Genomic DNA, 17,422 nt, shown 5'->3' with positions numbered 1-17,422 from the left:
ATGTTCCTTACTTGGGACAAGCACAAAAATGCGGTGGGTGAAACGTGCTATATAACAGATCTCATGTTAAATGTCGAAACAATGAAAATAGGGGGAAACCCAATTAAACGAACAGGTATATGCTTAATGATGGCAATAACACCAAGAAAATAAATATTTCAGACAGCAACTTCAAGAAACGACAACCACATATATAGTTACAAGTAATTTGTTCCTGGCTTTATAAAACGGAACTAGAAACCGTGATATTCAGCGGGGTTAAAATGTTTGTGAGTGCTCAAATATATCTGTGGTATGAAAGCACAACACACGACAAAACTGTTGAAATTAGTAGAAAAGGCTTCCATGTCAGATTGGTACGAAACTTATCTACAGAATACAAAAGATCTAAAGTACCGATTTGAAGATAAATTATCCACCAGTACACATCCAAAAAAATATTTAAAAAAAAACAAAGAGATGTGGTATGATTGCCAATAAGACAACTATCCTCCAAAGTTCAAATGAAGTGGACGTATTTAATTATAGGCAACCGTACGGCCTTCAGCAATGAGAAACACATACCATTTAATCGGCTATAAAAGAACCCAACATGAAAAAAATATAAAATTATTCAATTGAGAAGACTACATTCATAACAAAACAATTTACGAAAAAAAATATGACCGACATTAACCAACAACACTTTATTTTACTCGAGGAATTGTGTTGTTATCCGCACTCAAAGTATACTGTTAAATTTAATAATTTTGAACTGTCGATGAATGTTTGAAATTAAATAAAATGAAAAACATTTCGAATTCTTGAGGTACCAGGTATATAGGAAGCTGTGGTATGAGTGCCAATGAGACAACTCTCCATCCAAGTCACAATTTGTATAAATAAACCTTTATGGGTCAAGGTACGGTGTTCAACACGGAGCGTAGTCTCACACCGAACAGCAAGCTATAAAGGGCCACAAAAATTACTAGTGTAAAACCAACGGTCTAATGTATATAAAAAAAATAGAAACACTTGTGAATCACATAAACAAACGACAACTACTGGACATCAGATTATATGAATAAAAAAAGAATCGCAAGACAACAGCCTTTCAGCCAATTACATGTGAAATAGTTGTACTAAAATTTCAATTACATTTCAGTCAGTTTGATGCTCAATTCATTTTAAAGAATAATATCTATTTTTATTTATATGCATCTTACATTTACCAATTGAGATCAAACATCGTGAGACGTTTTAAATAGGACTTATAATCTTCTTTAGTAGTCCCGGGTTTCAACATAGATCGAAGATCTCTCCGGCCTTCAATCAATTTAACAAACTGCAACAAAATACAGAAAACATGATTCGAAATTATCTTATAGATAACATCTGGTATTGGTTTTCACTGAAATTATCTTTACAAAACAGCGGGTGTTCGACCCCTCAATTGTGCGTCTTATCGCACATGTCAAATTATCAAGTAACCTCATGTGGAGCGAGGATGGGTTATCGTCCTTGTCGATACTATTAATTGTTATCAAATTGAGTTATCTCCCTTAAACCGGACAGATTCTTGGCAATGACCTTCAGGCCGTGACTCCATACTTTACAAACGATCATTATCAGATTTAATGTTAGCGTATTGGGCTTCTTGTTGTCTTTCACATAATTAAGACTATGCCTTTTTGTCCTAGGTTGGGGCCCCCTATCTAGATCCGCCCCTGGGTGACACGGGGTCACCTATAAAAGTGTATCAACTTCTGTTTTCTTTTACTTATCCGGATTTTTAAAGTTAACCGAGACCGATTTCTTTGATAAAAATTTGATATCTTTGTTAACTTCCTGTTTTGAAAATCCAACACAGCTGGTTTCTACAATGAACTTAATATAGTGAGTTTACAAATCCTACCCCAAAGTAGCTATGGAAAGGATACCTTTTGGGTACACTGAGTTGGAGTATCCAGAGTAACCCCCATACAAAACTCGGTATCAGGTCCGTTCGCGCCCAATACTCTTTCGCACCCTACACGTTCGCACCTCGCACGTTCGCACCCAATTCAAAAACAAGTTCCAGTTGAATAATTTGAAAATCATGATTGTTGTTTTAAATTGCTTTGATGTAAGCACTGCATGTATTTAGCTACGTATATGAGTAAAACCACAGGCACTTGTTTTCTATCCATGCCCATGGGAAGATCTACTATCTGTTGTAGACCTGGAGATATAAAGGTAGTCTAACTAGTTGAGTTAGGGAAGATCTTCTTTGGCTCAATTGGTTAGAGCGCTGCCTTTAGATCCTGAGATTGAGGGTGCGAATCCCGCTGGTACCATCCATGGATTTTCACATCATTGGCGCTGCGAGCAATTACTACTTGTACTAACAAGTGTATATAGGTGCCTGGCAGTTTGATATGGGGTCATGGTGGTTGACCAGCGGTCATAAGATGACCATGACATATCTAGGTGGAACTGGCAAGAGGATTTCCGAGTAGATATCTCGGGGTTGTACAGGTAGTGGACCTGTGATTTGCTCGGATGGATGGTACGCAGCCCGAAAAAAAGAAAAAGGGGAGGAGTGTTGTAGACCTGGAGATATAAAGGTAGTCTAACTAGTTGAGTTAGGGAAGATCTTCTTTGGCTCAATTGGTTAGAGCGCTGCCTTTAGATCCCGAGATTGAGGGTTCGAATCCCGCTGGTAACATCCATGGATTTTCACATCATATCCCTACATGTATATATACTGTATTTATTCTATTAATTTCCTACATTTTCCTATAAAACAATTTATTTGGCAATCTTTTTTTCAAAAATTGAAGAATCATTTTGTGAACTTTACATTATCTAAGATTTGAAACACATTTTAATACACAAGAAAGTATATTTCACCAATGTATTGAAATGGTCATGTTTCATGATATCCACCAATGTATTGAAATGGTCATGTTTCATGATATCCGACTACATGTAGCAACATATAAATAAATGTGTATGCCATATTGTACCTTTATATATATCGTACTTTTCTTTGTGTTTAAAAAAAATATATGTCCAGTGTCCCTGTAAACTTTTGCAAGTGACTAGGTTTGTCTGTACTCAGAGTAAAATTTGTTGTGTAAATACGGCCATATTAGCCAAAAGGTTATGATGAACCTTAAACATATATATTACTGGTGAAAACAATGTCATGAATGTAGGTAAGTGTTTTTTAGAAAACGAGGAAAAATATATTTATACAACATGTACAACACATTAACATGATTAAGAACTTGTCAGAATCTCATTATATTCATTATAGTATTTAGAAACAATGAACAAAATATAATTTATAGCAATATTATACACTTATACCATGCATGCTTACCATTTTTTCAACACCAAAATAACATTGTCAGATTCGCACTTTATTCATCATGTTCATTGATGTTCATGTTATTTACTAGAAACAATGAAAAAAATATTTATTACAATAAACTAACCGAAACATGCTGACATGATTAAGAATTATTTAGCACAAAAAAAAAAAATACTGGTAGTCAGAATTTGACTTGATTAAAAAAAAATGTTTAAAGCAACACTTACCATGACACAAAAAACAAAAATGACATAATTTCACTTTAATTAGAAACAATGAAAAAAAATATATATATTTATAACATTACACAAGAACTGTAGTTTACCAAAGCTCTTTTACAAATTATAAACACACAAAACCAATAAATATTGGGTGTGAACGTGTAGGGTGCGAACTAACTTTGGGTGCAAAAGTGAAAGGGGGCAAACCTGAATGGTCGCAAACATGATTGGACACGAACAGATGGGGATTCCATAAAATGTGTACACAATTCAGAATTTTTTCCCTTGTGTGCACTGAAAATTCCATTTGCTGTTTTTTGCAAACAAGAAAAGTATATTCAAATTTTGTACTTAACATGCTTATGTGCCTATGCGTACATTTGTACATCTTTTGTTTTAATTATTAATAATAATTAAAACTGTTATTTTTTTAAAAGCAATCTTTCATTTCAAAGTGAAAATATTAACTAAACTATTACATCAAACTAATAACACATTGCATTTTCCTGTATTTTTAATTTGTATATATACAATGGATATATATGGCTTGTTGTACATGTTGTTAGTGTCTTCCTGTGACATAATTTTCAATTTGTCACTAAATGGTAGAAGTAGAAGTCATTTCTGTTTGAAATTCAATCCCCTGAGAACCATAAGCAGAATTGTCATAAAATGATATACATTTTTGTTACTACAATGTACCTTTTGTAATTGAAGGAAATGTGCCTTTTATCATGTATATAGTTTTAAAAACTACAATGACAAAAAACAAATTATTGTTAAAAATCTCATTCCTCAGTTACTACATCATAACATGTTTATGTTCTTTTGAAAAAAATAATTTAAAAAAAAATAATTCAGATTTATTTCTCTGATTTCAGTTGTGTAAATTACACAGTCATTACAATGTACCTGTACAGAATTTGAACATCTTTAAAAGATTACTTGGCTTAGTCTGACATGTCTGAGTGATGTGAAGTAAAGAAAAGAAAAGCAAGATATATGGTTTGGTATAGCTGCCAGTCAGCCTTACAACTGAAACAAAAGAGATGTAATCCTCAAATGCGGAACTTGTGGAATGATCATTTCTAGTACAAGTATTATTTGATTTAAAGCCATGTCTGTCTCAGTTAACATACATGTACAAAGTCAATTTCAGCTACCTCATGTGAATTTTTCTATGTGCCATATGGATATAACATTATCTTCTCAAAGAATATAGTCATTCAAATTTACAAACTAGTCTTTTATTTTTGTAGTCTTATTACGCTTTAAATATGAACGTGAGGCCCATTGTGTTTGTTGTTGTCGTTGTATGCTGTACGGTTGCAGGATGGATTATTGGACACCATACACTTATTCGAGCGAACAATGAAAATGGTCAATCAGAAAATGGACAAGTGGTGGAAAAGACCAGCTCTGTTGAACAAAAGAAAATGTTGAAACAAGGAGATGACTCTATACAAAATCAAATATCTACCACAAAGGGAGGTAACTTAGATAAAAATCAACAGCTCTCTGTAAAACAAAATAAAAAATCTTCTGGAAGTAATGGAAATGCCTTGATGAACACTGTTGTAAATAATGATGAGGTAATTAACAGTATTAAAAACAGTGATGGAAGAAAAACAAATAAAAAGCCTTCTTTTATATCAGCTGTAAAAGCTAAAATGCAGCCTAATGCCAAAAACATTCAACAAGCAATAAGAAAAGCTAAGCCTGCCGTCACAGATGTAAATGTAAACAATGGTTTAAAAGTGTACTCTCATAATGGTAATGATTGGATTCCTGATAGTGGCATTTGTCAAACTAAAGATCACTTCATAAAAGTTTCATTGAAAAATTCCTGGGGTAATACACCAATTTATATTCATAGTCCACTTGATGACAAATGGATCAGTAAGGACCTGATGAATAGTGGACATTGGGAAGGAGAATTAGTGAATCTAGTGTCACGACTTCTCAAAACAGACAACGATTTACAGTTTGTAGACTTAGGAGCGAACATTGGAGTATTTGCGCTGTCTATAGCAAAGCTAGGAAGGAAAGTGATAGCAGTTGAACCATTGTCAATTAATTTACAGAGATTATGTAAGTCTGTCGAATCTGGTGTTTCATCAGACGGCAAGCCATTTTCTGAAAAAGTCACTATTATACACAATGCTCTTTCAGATATTCGTGAAAAAGTAGAGCTCGGGAAAGATTTTCAAAATGTTGGTGGAACATACGTCTTGAAAGATAGCAATGAGAAAAAAGTTCAAGGTAGTACAATTATTGGAAAATACAAAGATGTTGTCATGACAGCCAAATTGGATGATATCCTTCAACTTCCAAATTTTGATTTCAAAAAAGTTGTTCTAAAAATAGATGTAGAAGGATATGAAACCAAAGTTTTTAATGGCGGAAACAAATTTTTTGATACTGTAGATGTAAAAGCGGTTCTTATGGAATGGCGCTGGCACGAAGGAGCTCACGATCTACAACAGCTGTTGGATTTCTTTCTGAAACGGAATTATAAAGCATACAATCCCAAAGCTAATCCACTAATTCAACTTAAACCAGAAAATGCTCAGAGATGGCCAGGAGATGTTTTGTGGAAAAAGTAATTTCTAAGATGGGGAGGCATGTTGTATTTAGAATAGCTTTCACAAACATGACAAAAGCTCGAAATAACATTTTATATTTTGATGGCATTGTTTGTATGCAGCATATACTGAAATCTAGCTTAATAATTTATCTAACTTGATTTGTTCATTGTTCAACATTCTAGTCGTAAATGCACACTAGCATTTCTGAAATTCAGGTGTATTTTAGATTTCAAGTTTATTCCAATGAATGAAATTTCAAAAAGCCTTGACAATTCATGTACATTCCAGTTCCAAATGAAAGGTTCAAAGCCTATTGATTTTTTTTTACTATTCAGTTTTGAAAAAGAGAAATTCAGTAAGAATAGTTAAATAATTTAATTTGGGGTAGGGATACATTGTATATTCTCATATGTCACTGTATGTATACATGTAGTTTATATTTTAAATAATATATATATTAAGCTTAACAAGGACACTTTACTACTCTGGCGACGAGCACTGCTTATCCGATACTTTAAAATATTGGGTGACAATCCAAATTACGATGTAAAATGGAAAGATTTTGACATTAAATCAAAATCAATTAACATTAACGATGAACAAAAGCCCTTCCAGTGGAAATCACCAACAGATTTGCTGTACAAATCAGCTGTTGAAATATCATTCAATAATAAAAAGTTGTTAGTAGTTACTCTCTTTTACACCACGACAAATGCAATGATACAGGGTAAAACTATTGACACATGGTTAGAAAATGAATACAAAGAGATATGGTTGGTAATTGACAATTTGGTTAGCCAACGGGCAAAGGGAGATAATCCGAATGTGGATGAGCTGTTTGCAAAGGTAACACTTTATGAACCTTTCAAGGACGAAGAACAAAATAATTCCTCAAACAAGGTGACAGTAAATGTTGATCTTAGCATGCAATCTGATGAACAAGACGAAGAAACTAGTTATTCAAAAACAGTGTCTGAAAACCTAGAAAAAGACAAAAAAACTTCAGAAACAATGACTGATAAACATGATAAAGAACAAATAATCATAGTGTCTGAAAACCAAGAGAAAGACAAAAAAACTTCAGAAACAATGTCAGATACAGAACAAATAAATGTCCAAGCTCGAGATGAATCTAAAGAAAAAGATATAAGTGATATAAAACAAGTTTTGCACTCAATCGAACGTAAATTAATAGAGAACGATTCTAAAACAAATGAGGTCCTTAAAGTATGTAATGAAATGAATGAAAAATTCTCAGAAATTACAAAACTTAAATCCGACGTAGAAAAATTAGAAAAAGTTGTTCAGAATTTAAATACCAACATAAATAGTGAAACTATGTCAACAGTCGCCAGGCAGTTAGCATGGTTAGGAGAAAATATTAAGATGGATTTAGACAGATGTGAAAATTCACAGAAAATATATCAAGATTCATTGGTTGTTCTCAACAGAATAGAAGTAACTCACAAACTATTAGCACAGACTGCAAATGCCGTGAACATGAACCGCGTTGTTGAAGAGTTAAGAGTAAATCAGGCAGAAACAAGAGAAACTAACAAAAAAATAGACAAAATTGATTCAGATTTAAGGAAAAACCAAATGTGTATGTCACATGACACACCAGTATCTCACAATGATCAATCGCAAGATTTTAGAAATGATGAAGGTGAAATTGATCATAACAGGCTTGAAAATTCTCAAGAAAAAGGAGAAAGTGTTAGAAGTACACAAAATTCAACAAATGAAAATACTCCCAAAGCTAATCTTTGGATAATAGGTTCATCAATAGTTAAAGACTTGAATGGCAGAAGGATATATAGAAATAAAAATACACGAATTAATACACTGAGAGACAAAACAGTATTTGGCGCTACACAATTTATCAAATTAGAAAAAGTAAGTGCAGAAAATGTACTTTTTCAAATAGGATCAAATGATCTTGAAAGAAAACAAGCTGATTGTGTACTAAAAGAAGTAGAATATCTAGTAGCAACAACACGAAGAATACTACCAGCAACTAAGATCATTCTCGCAGAAATTCTACCTCGTTTTTTAAGAGACCGTGATCAGTCTAAAGAATTTGAAGAGAAACGACGTCAGTATAATACTTTACTTAAAGATTACTGTTTTGACGAAAACATACAACTGGTAGAATATAGTAATATGAGAACAACAGACTATATTGATGGAATTCATCTTAATGAGGTAGGAGTAGGAATCATGGTGAAATGTATCAAGAAAATAACTAACCCATTACTTGGTATGGTAACAGATACAAAGCAGAGAAGTCCAGACAACCATTATAGAAACCAAAACTATGGAAACAGACCATATCAAAACACAGCAGATAATGTAGGGTACAAACATAGCTTTTACAATAGAAATACAAAGGATTATAATACACAAAATAGAAATATGAGTTATAACAAGCAAAATTGGCAAAATGACAACAATAGGCAAAACCAAAATATAAATCAAAATTGGCAGAATCAGTACCAAAATGTAAACCGTCAACAATACAGCGACAGTACAGACAGCTTGCTTCCAATGATAGAATTAATGCTGCAAGAAATGAAAAATGTTAGGAAATAAGTGTATCTTATTCTTCATTTTATACAGTTTCTAGATAAATCTTGTGTTCAATGTTGATTTTAAAACGCAGCTGAGAAATAAACATGGCTTAATGACTGATTAAGATGTAGTTTTGGGGTGTTTAAAAATTGTTTTTTATAAATAATCTTTTGTTTAATAGAAGTATACCATAAAAAGAATGTGGTGCTTGATAGATTATTATTCATGTTATTAGCTAGAATTTATTTTTTGCAATACTGTAAAACAGTAAAATCTTGACGTAGTCTGACATTATAACAAGATATAGTGATATGTTATCACAGTAAAACAAAGAACAAGAAATAATGCTTTATTGTTTTCTATATAAATTTTATTTCTTAAAGACTCATGGTTCTCTCTATATATACATTTTACTTTAAAAATAATAAGAATATACATGTATATTAAATACTATAGTAAAACTTTATTGTCTAGAAACTCTCTTTATATTTATCTTGAAGTTTTCCCCCATTTAACATGTAAAGTGGTACTAAATTTGTATTATATTAGTTATATTCTTCATCATTGTATATTATATTCATGCATCCATAAATCCTTTTTCTAAAATGTAATAACAACCAGTAAAGATAATGCTTTATACACAATTAGAAATAGAGATTTTTATTTTTATTTCTGAAATACAATAAAAAAAACCTGAAGGAAAAGAAATAAAAAGGGTTATTCTGTAACACAGTATTATCTCTCTCAAAGATTTGGAATAAAGAAAATTTAGATAAGAGTTATCCCTCTTTTTATGGTACTTAGCTTAAATAAGTTGAATGCCTTTTTATTTTTAATGCATACTTTCAAACAGATGTATTATACTACTATGTGTTTTAAATGTAGACTTACACATGATTATAATAATGTTATAGATATATCACTATGCTTTAAAGCTAGTTTTCAGCCATATATTTCAATTTTGGATTTATAATGAATCAGAAGTCATTAATTAAGCAACTAACTATATCTGCATGGAATATACATGGTCTTGGTGACAAATCAAATGATGATTTTTTTCTTAACAGTATAAAAAGTGACATAAATATCTTATTAGAAACCTGGAAAGGAGAATGTAAAGAATATAATATCCCTGGCTTTAATACCTTTTCTAAAATAAGAAAAAAGAAGAAGAAAGCAAAAAGACATAGTGGTGGGATACTAGTATACTATAAAAAAATATACTCCAAAGGGATTTCCCATATTCAAGAAGGTACAAATTCACAAAACAGACTATGGCTTAAATTAGACAAAAATTTCTTTGGCCTTACACATGACTTATACTTGTGTGCTGTTTATATCCCCCCCTGTAAATTCCACTCATTATGAAAATGACTATACCCAGTTAGAAAAAGAAATAAGTACATATTCAAACAAAGGACAAATTGCCTTAATAGGAGATTTTAACTCCCGCACTAGCAGTCATCCAGATTTTATAGAAAATGATGACCCAGATCTATTTAATATACATTCTCAAAATATATTACCTCAAAATTATGATGTGGATCAATTTTTAAAAAGAAATAACCAAGATAAAATACTAAATGCACAGGGTAACAATCTTTTAGAATTATGCTTGTCATCAAGACTACGTATACTTAACGGCAGATACATTGGTGATTCTTTGGGATATTTTACATGTTTCACGCCCAATGGCTTGAGTACAGTAGATTATGCTATTGTAAGTAAGAGTCTCCTGACCTCAGTAATATACTTTAAAACTAATGAAATCAACTACCTTTCAGATCATGCACAAATTGAAATATTTCTTAAATGTAATATAAGTAAAAAACAGTATCTATTTCCAGAAGACAAATGGAAAACAATGAAATCTTATAAGTGGAACGATAACTCCAAAAATATATTAATTCAAACTATATCTTCTGAAAATTTTATAAATGAAATTATAAACTTTGAAACAAAGAAATATAGTGAAAATCAAAATGGGATAGATCAGGCAGCTAGTGAGCTTGATTTAATTTTATGCAACTTAACAGAAAAATCTTGTACATTAAGACATGTAAGAGGTATGCCAAACTCTAAAAGAAACAAAAAAAAGAAACAAAAATGGTCAGATAATGAAGTATATGAATATAAAAAGTCGATAAATGCAGTCGGAAAAGAATTAAGACAAAATCCCTTTAACTGTTCACTGAAACATAAATATTTTTGTTTACTCAAATCATTTAGAAAGTTAATAAAACTGAAAAAAATAGAATATAAAAAGAAAATCTTTGATAAACTTTCAGATTCAATGAATAAAAATCCTCAGGAATACTGGAAAATACTAAAATCACTAGAAAACAAAAATATAGATGGAGATGATGATTTAAAAGAAATGTTAAAGGACAGTGAAAGCACAATTAAACATTTCCAAAATCAAGGAAAGTTTTCAAAAATAAATAATGATTTTCAAACCAAAATTGAGCAAAAGCTGAAAAATTTTGAAGATAATATTTCTTATAACCCTGAAACAGACAGGCCTATTACTTGCTCTGAAATTAATTGTATTTTAAAAAACTTAAAAAATGGAAAAGCAAGTGGTCCAGATAGTGTGTTAAACGAGGTAATTAAATTTAGTAGTCCAGTAACTACCAAAGCATATGCTAAATTATTTAATCTTATGTTAAAAACAGGACACTATCCAACTTCATGGAATACTGCATACATAACTTTAGTACATAAATCTGGTGACAAATGTAACCCAAGCAACTACAGAGGAATTTCTTTAATCAACTGTATATCCAAATTATTTAGTAGCATCTTAAATCAAAGAATGATTAAAATTTTGGAAAAAAAATTAACTAATGCCCAATTTGGATTTAGAGTTAATCATAGAACTGCAGACAGTGTATTTATCCTTAAAACTTTGATTAATAAATATATTCATAAAAATAAAAGAAAACTTTTTGTCTGTTTTGTAGATCTTAAAAAGGCTTTTGATTCCCTTTGGAGAATTGGAATGCTTTATAAATTAGCTAGAATGGATGTAGGGAAACATATGTTTGAAATAATAAAACAACAGTTTATTCATACTGAAGCATCTTTAAAATATAATGATAAACATTCTAGATTCTTTCCCATTGACCGAGGAGTAAAACAAGGGGACAGTATTAGTCCCACACTCTTCAATTTATTTATTAATGATATAGTTGAAAATTTTGACCATAAAGGTTCAACACCCTTGAGAATATTAAATTCTGATATAGGAAGTCTTTTGTTTGCTGATGACCTTATAATTTTATCGGAAAGTAAAGAAGGTCTTCAAAATAGCCTAAATAACTTATCAAATTACTGTGAAAAATGGCAATTATGTCTAAATACTAAAAAAACAAAAACAATGATCATTGAACAAAGAACTACAAAACTGGAACCATACATTGTAAGGTTCAATAATGAAAAAATTGATAACGTTACAGAATATAAATTTCTGGGCACTCTGATAAAAAATAACGGAAATTTAAATGCAAGTTTAACAGATTTAGCCAAAAAAGCTAGGAAAGCTCTGTTTTCATTAAAAAAACATGCAGCCTTTTGGGGAAATTTCCCTGTTAATGTATCTTGTAATCTTTTTGATTCTCTCATAAAACCAATTTTAACATATAATGCTGAAATATCATACATGGATACATATCAATCTTATTATAGAGCAAAAGGCAGATTAAAATCTCAAAACAAAGATATAGATAATTTCCAATATTTGGATAAGACTCCCTTTGAAAAGGTTCATGTTAATTTCTGTAAATATATTCTAGGTACTAAAAAAACATCTGCTAATTCAGGCGTTAAAGCTGAACTTGGTAGACAACCAATAGAAAAATATATAAAAACACAAGCAATTCTTTATTGGGCTAGATTAAATACTGAAAACATAAACCCGTTACTAAAAGAAAGTTATACATTAAGTAAACACCTTGATTCACAAGGAGTTTATACTTGGTTCACTTTTATAAAAGACTCAACACAAGAAATGAATATTGATACACAAAAAGTAATGTCCTGTCAAAACATGGAACAAGTTAACAAATTAAAGACTTGGATTAAGAATACTACAAGTAAATTTTATACAGAACTACTGGAAAATAAAATAAATAGTTTGAACGAAAATAACAAACTTTTTCTTTACAAATATATTAAAGTCAAACAAGACCAAGAATTTTATCTTAAATATCAAAATTTTGAAACTAGACGTTTATTTACAAAAATCAGAATTAGTGACCATAATTTGCTCATTGAAAAGGGCAGATATCTAAAAATACCTCGAGACAATAGAACATGTCCAACTTGTAAAACCTTAGAAGATGAAAATCACTTTCTCCTCCACTGTCAAATTAATAACGTTTTACGTATAAAACTTTTTAATGACATAGCAATAGATAATCCTATGTTTCCAAATCTATCTGATACACAAAAACTAGTAATTCTACTAAATCCTTCTAATATAAACCAAGTGAAAAAAACAGGTTCCTTTATAAAACAGTCTTTAGAGCTGAGGACAGGGGACTCTTAGTTAGTTTTACTTGTATATATATAGATATGTGTGTGTTCAACTCAGTTATTTTATTGTTGTTGTTACTTTTGTTTATGTCACAAGTATAATGTTACTTATATGACAAATAAAGATTATATAACATTTTTTTTCAAATTTTATTTTATTCCAAATACTACCATAACTAATGCAGCAGTTTTATTTATGCTTTAATTTTATTTTTTTTCTACAATTTCATCATAAAATATTACTATTACTATACATATATTTAACTTTCCTATGCAAAATACCCATCCAGAAGAGAGATAACTCTTGCACTTAAAAGACATAGAGGCAAGATTTGCCAATATGAAGATAGGAAATGATTCTATTAGTCATGTTATTATATAAGTATTTGAGTATCTTGCAATGTATAGATTGTATTTCAGATTCAAAAAGACAAAGTACACCAAACATTGCACATCATTTCAACAATCAAATTTTGTATGGGAAACAATTACTTTTTCTTTATAATCAAGCTATTACTTTCCTTAAAATATGTCATTGTGTATTGGCATTGTTCATTTTTTTTATGTATTGAATATTTCTTGTTCATTGTTGTTGATTGACATTATTAGATGACAATTTGTTTACACACAAAAAGTATTAATGTTTGGAAAAAGAGCATTAATTTTGATATTAGAAATGATAACCATGATTGCTCATGATAAGAACATGAAGAAGTTATTTATTTTTTAAATTGATTTTTAACATGCAGTTTTACACAAATTTGCTTATTCAAATAATTCTGTCAGCTCAAAGGTTGTATGTATAATTTTTGAAAAAAATGTTAAATGTAATCAGGGTAATGTTAAGTGATGTACTGATTTTGTTGAGTACATTCTTGGATAATTATTTTGTACACTTGACATGTTTGATCCATGAATTGTTTTTTTGCTACTAGTCTAGATTTTGTACTGTTGATTTAGCACAAATATGAATTGAATTTTAAGACTTCTGTTATTTTCAATTTTAGATTTTTGTCCTCAAGTGCCCTTTGTCTACATCATTTACATGTACATTTGTATGATTTGGAAGTAGATGTATTAATTATTGTCTGTTTATATTGAAAAGTATTAACTTTTGTAATACTGTTTTATGCTGAGCTTGTGTCTGACCAAAGTTTTCTGGACGTACTTATATTTTCATTTAACATGTTTAACAAGATGATGTTTAAGGTATACATATTACCCACCGTACACCAAGTGGTTGTACATGTATAAAGTGCTTTAAAATTGTGTACTTAAATTTTTTTAAACAAATCTCTTTTGCTTTACATAAACATGTCTTTTACTATTCTAGAATTATTTCATTTTCATATACAATCATGTCCTTTATCTACACAGCTACTTTTGCATAGGTACTATTTTTGTACTAAAAATCTGTAGTACTGGAATTTCCATTAAAATTAGATTATCTACTTTTAATATTCAGTACTATTTTGTTACTTTAAAATTATTGTATTAATATTTAGGTACCTGTATTTTACAGTACTTGATATATGCTTGAAATTTAGGTACTACAGATTTTGGGTTACTACAGTTACATTTTCAGCATTTTAGAAGTTTTTCTATTTCAAATCTCTAAAAATTATAATTTTCAAACATGGAATATTGTATAATTTCTGTACCAAAATATTTAGTACAAATCAAGTACTGTAAAATACAAGTACCTTTAATATTACAATAATTTTAAAGTAAAGAGATAATACTAAATATTAAAAGTAAATTTCCAGTAATACATATTTAAGTACAGAAATAGTACCTATGCAAATGTAATAGCTTTCCTCAGTCATTTCAATGCATGGACAGTTCGACACTATGCAATTTTGTTTCTGAAAGAAAATATTTTTGAATAAAAAAAACACTTTTACTGGTGAAAACTTTTTCAACGTTTATAAATCATGTAAGTGTGATGGTGTTATTATTGAATTTGCATCTATTGTATAGTTACTTAATTATTATTAATCAAATATATATATTTTACTTTAAATACATGTATTAAATACATTTTACTTTAATTAAATATTTTGGTTTTGGTAATACAATGTATCAGTATTATTTATATATATAACATCTATTTTTTCTTCATGGTATATTCCATGACAATTAGTGAAAATACTCAATTAAAGTGGTATCTAAAACAGGGAGATAACTCTGTAAAATCACCTAAACGTTTTAATTATGTTGTGTTGTTAATGGAATATTTTAAAAGCTTCTCAATGATCAAAACTAGTGTTTTTCAAACTGCTATATAACCAGTATAATTTTTCTGATAAAATGGTTGGCTCAAATGTTTTGAAATTTTTATGTTTCTATCAAAGGGTTAAAGTAAATACTTTGTCAAAATTTTATGAAAATTAAACAAGCCAAATTAATTTAAGTGAAGGTGTTGGGTACAACCTTAATCATCCATTCATCAGGATCATGAAATACAGAAATTGATGGCATTATAATCATGACAATAAATTTGTACATAAAATTGTCAAGACATGTCTGCAGCTTTATTCCAGCTTAAATAAATTGGAATAGGTATTTGGTGCATTTTATTTTTAAAATTAAAAAAATGCATAATACCTCATGGTTCGTTTTATTTTGCCATAGGTAAGTCTTATATTTTATTTATTTTCCAACTTGATACCCAGGGGCGGATCCAGCCATTTTGAAAAGGGTGATCCCAACCCAGGACAAAAGGGGGGTGGGGGGGTTTCCAACTTTATGTCGCCATTCAAATGCATTGATCGGCCAAAAAAATAGAGGGGTTCCAACCCCCAGACCCCCCTCCCTGGATCTGCCAATGATACCCTTGGCTCAGGCAAAGATTACCTTAGCTGTATTTGGCAAAACTTTTAGGAACTTTGGTCCTCAATGCTCTTCAACTTCATACTGTATTTGGCCTTTTTAACTTTTTTGGATTCGAGCGTCACTGATGAGTCTTTTGTAGATGAAACGCGTGTCTGGCGTATATACTAAATTTAGACCTGGTATCTATGATGAGTTTATTTGCTTAGCTGCTCACCTTTACGGGTGTGGGGTTGTTTTAAAAAAATTTGGCCTACCTGTAGTAAGATCTTTTACCTTACACAGGATTTCAAAATTCACATATATTCGGTGAAAAATGTAAACAAAAAGAAAAATATAGATATATGAAGATGTGGTATGAGTGCCAATGAGACAACTCTCCCTCCAAGTCACAATTTGTAAAAGTAAACTATTACAGGTCAAGGTGCAGTCTTCAACACGGAACAGCCAGCTTTAAAGGACCCTAAAATACATTAATACATGTATTTTATATGATTCTAAAATGTTGATATTTTGTTAATCAATAATCTAAAATAAAGTTATCCAATAATAGTCAGAAAATAAATACATTAGAGCAACTGTAAGCAAAGCTAGTAAAAGACACCTAAGTTTTGGTCATGGTGATTGAAAATATATATAAAAAAAAAAGAATGAGATTAAAATCAAAGTAGGATGTGCACAACATCCTTATTTAATGATGATACTGAGAACATTCTGATAAGTGCAGGAGGAGAAAGGTGTTTAAATGTGAACTGTGCACATGGTTTTCTGAAAGAAACAGGCGACACATACAAATAAATAGAGGCGCACAAAAGTCATTTTACTACATGAGTGTAATAAATTTTCAATAAATTGTAATAAGGAGATACAAGGAATTGCAGATACAAGTTGGAAGGCTTTAGCAAAATCATGTTTTAGTACTTGGGGAAAACACTCCCTCCCCCTAACTATACTGAACAAAAAACAAAATAGGAAGTCCATAATAACTTTGTGTGGTTAAATGGTTGCCAGAACGTTGTAATAAAGGATTTGGAAGGAGTTGAGGAAACAAAAAAAAGGTACCCATCATATAATATAGGAAAAGTTCTGAACAAAATAAGGCATCAAAATAAAGAAGTGGTAAAATCCCGTAAGTGCACAAAAGCATTCCGTGGCTTAGATTACCAGTTGTTCAAATAATGGGATAAAAATGTTTTAAAAATGTAAATACAATATGTACTTCCAATATCAAGCAATGGTCAAATCCAACAAAAGTGCACACCCTTAATGTCTTCTTGTCATTGTTATGTGTTGATAGTCCTAAATATAAAGCTTTACTACACCAAACACATTAACTT

General features: G+C 30.4%; 1 protein-coding gene across 2 annotated transcripts; it reads left to right on the top strand.

Annotated features, from left to right (window-relative positions):
• The first annotated feature begins 1,810 nt into the window (after window positions 1–1,810).
• Window positions 1,811–6,304, top strand: LOC134701911 (uncharacterized). 2 transcript variants are annotated; one of them, XM_063563017.1, is made up of 2 exons: window positions 1,811–1,875; window positions 4,440–6,304. In XM_063563017.1, exon 2 carries the CDS (start codon window positions 4,836–4,838, stop codon window positions 6,162–6,164), a length of 1,329 nt encoding a protein of 442 aa, XP_063419087.1. In that variant the 5' UTR covers window positions 1,811–1,875; window positions 4,440–4,835; the 3' UTR covers window positions 6,165–6,304. The 2 variants fall into 2 exon arrangements, with proteins under 2 accessions (XP_063419087.1, XP_063419088.1); XM_063563018.1 differs by having other exon boundaries at window positions 1,857–1,978.
• The last annotated feature ends 11,118 nt before the right edge of the window (window positions 6,305–17,422 follow it).

This window comes from Mytilus trossulus, unplaced genomic scaffold, assembly GCF_036588685.1.
Source record: "Mytilus trossulus isolate FHL-02 unplaced genomic scaffold, PNRI_Mtr1.1.1.hap1 h1tg000373l__unscaffolded, whole genome shotgun sequence".
In the NCBI taxonomy this organism is placed as follows: Eukaryota; Metazoa; Mollusca; class Bivalvia; order Mytilida; family Mytilidae; genus Mytilus; species Mytilus trossulus.
This window is presented reverse-complemented; position numbering and strand designations above follow the sequence as displayed.

Bases quoted from the DNA above. Each gene is read 5' to 3' on its own strand.
- LOC134701911 (XM_063563017.1), top strand. From the start codon at position 4,836: ATGAACGTGAGGCCCATTGTGTTTGTTGTTGTCGTTGTATGCTGTACG.